The following is a 7,508-nucleotide window of genomic DNA, read 5'->3' as shown; positions in this document are numbered from 1 at the left end:
TGTCTACAGGAAGCCCATTGTCTTCAGCAGCAAATCATCCACATGTTAAAATGGAACAATGCAGGGTGGCATAATCAGCTCCCACTCAACAACAAAACTAACTTTAAGAAGGCTTGCATTGCTACACAGAAGGTAATAGTTTTTCAACATGAGCCTAGCCTCCTTTTCCAACCCCCATTTTTTCCCCTAATTTTCCACACTGAGGGTTCCATTCATAGAAGGCAGCATGAACAAAGGCAAGGTCTACCTGCTTCTTTTAAAGGAAGTGATTATCCTGGTCATTGCTCAGGGACCATCCCTTCCTTGCTCAGGCAGCACTAAACCAAGAGGTTTCCTTTCAGTGTGGAATTAGCTGGAACCGGGTCTCTCAAGAATGCTGAAGGTGCCAAAATACATTGCAAGGCCTGATCCTCTGCCCTGAGCTGGGCAGGGGGCAATGATGTGCAGTCCACATCCGGGCTGCGGGAGGGGAAGGGAGAAGTGCCTCACACTGGCCAAGAGGGAGTCTCCTCTGAGTTAGCCCTGCAGAGGCAGGACCCTCCCTCCCTCTGGAGTGGTTTCTATCCCCGCTTCCCCTCCACAAAAGGGAAGGCGGGAACAGAACTGGGAGATGAACCCCCAGCTCCCTCTTCTCCATAAAGCCCTGTGACTAGCCTCTTAGGAAGCCTCCTCCAAGGGGAGTCCGTGTACCTGAGCTCAGCACCAGGAGTGGGGCTCGGGCCTGCCCTGAAACACGCTGTTCTCCACCCCGACTCGCACGTCTGTGTTGTCCTAGTGTGGCAGGGTGGGGGGAGGATGGGGTGTTGGGGGAGAGGGTGGAGGAGAACCGGTGGGTCTGTGGAAAGCCCCCATGGGCACCTGGGGAACTTCTGAGATGCGTGTGGCCTTCCCATGGAGACTCAGGCCTATTACTGCGTGAACGGAGGCCTCCTTGACAGTTGGTTTGAATGGCATTGGCTTAGCAATTTCCATCAAACTTACTAAGCCCACGCGACACACGAGACTGTATGCAGAGAATTCGCAACTTTATTAAAACTACAAATATGAGCCCTAAAACAGTGGGTCAGTGAATGTACCTGTATTTAACACACTTAGCAGGCATCTGGTGAGCTGTTCCTGGCGCGGAGGCAGGCAGAACTGGAATACGGCTCAGAGGCATTTTGAAAACCCCTGTCACAGAGACCATTCCTGAGGACACTGGGACTACAGAAGTAGCACCGATCGGAGGGGACCAAGCCACCCCCGTGAGGGCAGCCACAGGGACGAAGAGGTGGAGAACCCCAGGGCACAGGAGGCAAGAACTGAGGCAGGAAGGGCCTGAAGGGCTGGAACAGCAGCAGGGGAGGGAAGGGCAGGACAGCTGGCAGGAGCCTCAAGGGCTGCACAGGGAGCAGCGGCAGCCACAGGAATGGCCCAAGCAGCAGTGGCACGACAGGAACGCACATCCAAACCAGCTCCCAAAAAAGCATGGCACCGCAGGGTTCCCAAAAGCCTACGACGACGACAGGGGAAGCCAGGAGCACGGGGCTCATGTTTCTGAAAATTAATGCCCTCTGCTGTCTCCTCCACTTGGCCCTTCTGTTCTTAAACCAAACCTTCAATCAGAGAGAAAAGGGAATTGCTTTAGTACATTCACCACTTAATGTCAGACATGAAAAAACGCATTGAATTGCACCAGCAGAAGCTATTTGCTTCTTTTCAAACCTCTCAGGACAGTTACCAGCAAGGCCCGCCCTTCAGCTCACCCTTACTGAGCAATGACTACCTGCCAGGCTCTGGCTTGATTTATGGCTTAGTCTCCCTCCTCCCACCTTCACTATCACCCCCGCCCCCCACTCAGATGCAGCTGGAGTTGTCGAACCGCACTGGGTCCCTGCTGCGATTACTGGGCCTGGTAGGTCTGCGTCCTGACAACTGGCCATCAGCTGCCAAGCTGCCACTCACCCCTACACACTAGGCTCGTGTCACCTCGGATGTGGACGGCACGGGAAACCGTGGCCGCCTTTAAAGTGACGCAGAGGGGGACAACTCCCATTTCCAAAAGCCCACCCTCTGTGTACAGTAAATAATCAATTAGAGTGTGTTGGACTTTTCAATAAAAGCTGTCCTCAAAGATGACTGAAGGGTCATTCATCCTCTGAAACCTCTTGATGGCTCAAAAGATGGAGATGGTTTGTGAGAGGGTCTTGGTCATGGGGTTCCAGGGAGATTGCGGCTTGTCTTGCTGGCACACCTTGGTAGCTGAAGCCCCGGACGCTGCCTTTCACATTAGACTTTAGGAATAATGAATGTTTAGAGCAACACAGCCCAAATTTACTACAACTCTTAAAGTCTTTGCCAGCCAAGAGTTCGGGGCTAAGAGGCACACCATGGTCGCCCTGCGCAGTTCCGCACTCTGCACCCTGCCCCGCCCTCCAGACTTTCCTGCGCTCGGGACAAGGTCAGCTCACTCTGCTCTGCCTGCAGGTGCAGGACCGCGGACCGCGGACCGCGAACCGCGGACCGCGGCCTCTGCTGCCGGGCATGGCTGGGCCCTCTAGTCCCTGCTACTCCGCCAGGAGATCCCCAGCCCGTCCCTTATGCTTCACATAAGAAGGTGCAACCTGTGTTTTAGGAAGACGGTCGACAACCACGTGGGTGAAGAGTCACCAAATGGCTCCTCCCTAAATATCTGCCAACTATGAACAACTGAAAATAAAACCTGTCCCGCGGACGCCACTGTTCCCTTAGCATCCCAGTTAATGGACTTACGTCCATTTTAGGGGGATCAGGTGTGCCAGTGGTCACATCTGCATAAGCAAAACGCAAAGCAGCCTGAACTGAGGTACAGGCTGGTACTACTTCCATTTTTCCAATACTGGTTTCATAAAACAAGTCTTACCGTATTTGCAAAATGTGGTGGGGGGCAGCCATTAAATTTTTCTTCTGTCAGACACAGAATAACAAATACTGTGTGATCTCACTTCCACGTGGAATTAAAAAAAACCCCTCAAACTCATACAAAAAGAGATCAAATTTGCGGTTATCACAGGCAGGGGATCGGGGAGGGGGAACTGGATGAAGGTGGTCAGAAGTTACAAGTTTCAGGTTATAAGAAAAATCAGCACTGGGGATGAAAATATAATTAATACTGCTCCAGAGTATATAGGAAAGCTGTTCAGAGACTAAACCCTCAGAGTTCTCATCACAGGGAAAAACTTTTCTTCTTTACTTCTGTATCTATATGAGATGAAGGATGTTGATGAAACTTACTGTGGTAATCATTTCATGAACATGTAAGTCACATCATCATGCTGTACCCCTTCAACTAATACAGGGCTGTCTGTCAATTACAAGTCAACAGAAGTGGGAAATTTTTCTTCGGGACATTCATGCTGTAGAGTTTGGCAACAGATGACAACAGTCTCTCTGTTTCCTCATTTGTTTCTTGTGGCTCCTTTTCCCCTCAGAACCCCATTAAGAGACCACGACGCAAACCCAGGAAAAGCAAGTCACCGAAACTTCAGTTTTTCTTTTCCTCTGAGCTCCCTTTGCCTGCTTGAGAAAGCAGAGGCCTGGGCCTCCCAAGCCCTGGCCAGAGCTGACTGTGAGCCCAGCCCGTGGCTTTAGGGCGCCAGCACTGCTTTCCAGACTCCCCGCCACCAGCTCTGCAGCCCAGGGCCATCGCAGCCCTCACACACGCTCTCTGCAGCAAAGCTAATGATCCCATCCTCATTTTTCTTCTTCTCTCTTTCTTTTCTTTTGCTTCCCCCCACCAAATCCTTCTCTGATAAAACTTAGGCTTTTCTACGGGCTCGGATAATCACTCCTGATCCATTGACCCACAAATTGGTCATCACTGACTGAGCAAGAGAAAAACTATTTCAAACTATCAAATGTAAGACTCCAGCCTGGCCTGCGGTGGGGGGTGGGGTGGGGTTGTGTAGCTCGAGTGGTTCAGCACATGCTTAGCATGCACGATGGCCTGGCTTCAATCTCCAGTACTTCCATCCAAAAGAAATTAAATAAATATACCTAATCACCTCCTCCCTCCCCCCAGATGAGCTCTGAACTAAGAGCCATCCCCCACCATCAACAATTCCATGCAACCCATCTCTTCATAACAGCACCACAAAAACAAACAAGAGACCTCAAGTGCTAGAAATTCCTCAAGAGAATATTCACGAATGCATCTGGTAGTCTCAAAACTTTGACTGTGTGAGATACCTGCCTGGCATACGTTCCACTCTTGTATAATCATTTCCACTCTGTATAATTCGTGCTTAACTTCCACCTTCCTTAAGTCAGTGGAACTCTGTTGGAAATTGTTGGTTCGGTTTGTTTCACTTTTACACATATTTCAAACGCTGCAACTCACCCTCCCACCTCCACCGTGACGCCCAACCTATTACGTCAGCAATGCTTTCGGGCTGGCACATCAAAGAATTCCAGAAAATTAAGATTCAGGGCTGCTACTGTCTACACTGCTTTACCACACACTTAGAAACAGCAGCAGGAGAGGGCCTCTGACCCATGGGGCTGTGAGTGGGGGGTTCCTTTTTCTCCCCACTCCAGTGGGTGAATACTTATAAATTCACCCCTTCTGCAAAGAGCTTATGCTTGGTTTTAAATAATTTAGTATAACTGGGCTCTTCCGTGTATTAACTGAAGAATTTCCACTTCTGATTAACCCCAGTGTGACGCCACACAAAAGTGTTACCTCAAGGATACCGGTGTTTGAAGGAGTTGAACTCTGTGTGTGTGTGTGGTTGTAACTCGGTGACATATATGGTTATATAGGTATAGTTTATACAAAGGTGTATATATATAGATAGATATATCTATCTATCTATCTATCTATCTATATATATATATATCTCGACATGTACACGTATATGCCTTTGTATACAAGGAGTAGCATAGTCCGGGAATATTTTTTCTTCTTTTGGGAAAGCCTGTCCCTCTGATAATAGGCAATTTCCAAAAGTTGGGGTTAACTTATCCCATTTACCAAAGGCCAAGACCCCAAAGTTCAAACCTTATTTCCCAATCATGGAAAAGGCAACAACAACAACAAAAAAACCAATGGGAGATGTCTAGGACAAGGTGTCCAAGTCATGAAGCGGGCTTTACAATGCCTGCCCTACAAGTTGAAATTTTTCAGGTTTTTACTGACCTGCAGTTTGGCTTCAGTCACTCCCATGCGTCTTGCAAGATCCTGGCTGTGGGGAGAAAATCAGAAATGTTTAGTATTTGCAGCTGTGGATGAAATTAAATGTAGGATGTTATTTCATCCTTTAAAAATTTTTTTTCCTCTAAAGTGTCAGTGATTTATTTTGTGAACAAATTTCTGGAGTACGTAAACACACTTTTTCAGGATTTACAATGACATTATATTGACAAAACGTTTAGGGAAAGCCAAGTGTCATGGCTAAAAGAGGCACAGTTCTAGAAACACATCACATTTTACTTAACACTTTCAGTGATACCAACATCAAAATGAATAAAAATCTCGGTGGAAATATCTTTACGAACATTTTTTTTAACATTGCAATTGCCCGTTTTATGGTTTAAATTAAAGCCTTGAAATAGCTTGCCCAACAAATCAATCGATCGATCTATCAGTGATGAATAGGCTGGAGTACATCCTAGTAGGTTCGAACGGACAGCGCAAACTGCTCTTCACTCTTTGGTTGACTTTTTTTTTTTTTTTAAATCAGCAACACCCCTAGTGCCGACCTAGTATACTACTCTGTAATATGTAGCTTGAGGCTTGCTTTAGAGACAGTTTTCTCTCGAGAGTAAAATTTAAGGGGATGGAGAAAAGTCACTAATCAAGATAAATACTTTGGGGGGGGGAGGTAGAGAGCTCAGTGGTAAAGCGCGTGCATAGTATGAACGGGTTCCTCGGTCCACTCCCCAGTACTTCCACCACAAAGAAACATACAAATAAATACAACTATTTACTCCTCAAAAAGACAAACAAAACATAATAAAAACAAACAAGACTATTTTTAAAGATAAATAACTTTCAAATGCAGTATTTTAAATATACAAAGCAATGGGGAAAAAATCTATGATGAACAGGTTTATCAAAATTTTAAATAAAGGTAGGATCCTATCTTGATTTCCTCCACCTCAAGCTTCTCAACTTTGTCTCTGCCTTGGTTCTAACAGAACATTATTTCTGTTAACCGGCAGCCGACAAAGTTTCCGCACATGATTTGTTGAAATGCCGCACAGAAACACTCACCCGCATTCCCGCGGGGCACAGCCCGGACCCCCACCCTAGGACCCGAGGGCCGTGGGGTCCCGACAGCCGCCAGGCTCCGGGGGCTCTACCGCCCCGCGCGGAGGAGAGAGCCCCGTGAGCGCGCCGCCCGCCGCGAGCCGCCCGCGCCGCACCTCAGCGGCCGCCTCGCCCCGCCCCGGCCCGCCCGCTCGCCGGGACCCGGCGCCACCCCGGCCGCCCGCTTACCGCACGTGCGGGCTGAGGTACGGAGTGTGCAGGAAAATGCCCTCCAGCTCCTGCATCTGCAAAGGCGTGAACGCGGGGCGGGGCACCCGCTGCGGCACGACCACGAGAGCCTCGACGGCGGCCTCCGGGGGCTGCCGCTCCTCTCCCCCCTCTCCGGGAGCCGAGCTCTCCGCGGGCTGCGCTTCTGCAAGGGAGGAAACCCAAAGAGAAAGATCAGGCCGTCCAGCGAGCCCGGCCTGTGGGGACAGGAGGGGACAGGCGGTGCCGGAGGGGGGTCCTGCGGCTCGCCCCTCTCAGGGAAAGTGCGTTTCCTGGAATCCGCTGAAACCAGCGCCCGCACCGCCACTGACCGAGCGCCTCTCCCCGCTCCTCGTCGACCCCCGGGCTGAGGGAGCCGGCAGCCGCATCGGCAGCGGCATCGCGGCTGCTCTGAGGCGGAGGCTCCATGTCGCAAGTGCTGTCCGAGAGGCTGTGCGCTTCAGCGGAGGCTGCGCTCGATCTCCTGAGACCTCGGCTCCCGGCACCTTCAGGGCTCCCCTGGCGGCTGGTCAGGAAGTCTGGTGAGACTCCCCCTGCGGGCTTCCCGCCGCCTGCTGGGGTTGGGTGGGCTCCAGTGCGCATGCGGCAGAGGCTCGGCCGTCTAGGGGCCTGGGGGGGGGAGGGGCGGGCTCGGCGGGAGGGCGCCGGCAGGGAGCACGCGTGAGAGCAGAACTCGCGCCCCAAGTTGCAACCCAGCTGGCTGCTCCGCCCTTGGCGGGGCGTCTTCCCAGACGTAGGGGCTGTGCTCCATTGTGCCAGCCCATTTGTGCGCGGTTAGAGAGACGCCTCGCCCTACCTCGCAGAAGGGTTTGGGGACTCTCTCTTGGCCCAGCCCTCCATATCCAGCAGCCAGTAGTAAGCGGGGAATAGCAATCAAACGAATACGGCCATCCTTGGTATCCGCCAGCTATTGCTTCCAGGACCGCCAGTGTACACCAAACTCCGCGGCCACCATTTTCCACTGATGCTCAGGTCCCGTAGTCGGCCCTCCATGTCCGTCAGGACGGAACCC

General features: G+C 51.0%; 1 protein-coding gene across 1 annotated transcript; it reads right to left on the bottom strand.

The window, feature by feature from the left end:
* Positions 1-1,004: 1,004 nt before the first annotated feature.
* On the bottom strand, positions 1,005-7,055 carry LOC140692035 (uncharacterized). The gene is made up of 4 exons (XM_072956715.1): positions 6,808-7,055; positions 6,458-6,641; positions 5,156-5,201; positions 1,005-1,595 (listed from the first exon to the last, which is right to left on the bottom strand). Exons 1-4 carry the CDS (start codon positions 6,902-6,904, stop codon positions 1,092-1,094), a joined length of 831 nt encoding a protein of 276 aa, XP_072812816.1. The 5' UTR covers positions 6,905-7,055; the 3' UTR covers positions 1,005-1,091.
* Between the last annotated feature and the right edge of the window lie 453 nt (positions 7,056-7,508).

Source organism: Vicugna pacos, chromosome X (genome assembly GCF_048564905.1).
Source record: "Vicugna pacos chromosome X, VicPac4, whole genome shotgun sequence".
NCBI lineage: Eukaryota > Metazoa > Chordata > Mammalia > Artiodactyla > Camelidae > Vicugna > Vicugna pacos.
This window is presented reverse-complemented; position numbering and strand designations above follow the sequence as displayed.

Excerpts from the sequence above, each read along its gene's own strand:
- LOC140692035 (XM_072956715.1), bottom strand. The coding sequence starts at position 6,904 with ATGGAGCCTCCGCCTCAGAGCAGCCGCGATGCCGCTGCCGATGCGGCT. Across the intron at positions 6,642-6,807 it reads GGAGCGGGGAGAGGCGCTCG|AAGCGCAGCCCGCGGAGAGC; the intron begins GTCAGTGGCGGT and ends CCTCCCTTGCAG. Across the intron at positions 1,596-5,155 it reads TGACTGAAGCCAAACTGCAG|GTTTGGTTTAAGAACAGAAG; the intron begins GTCAGTAAAAAC and ends CTCTGATTGAAG.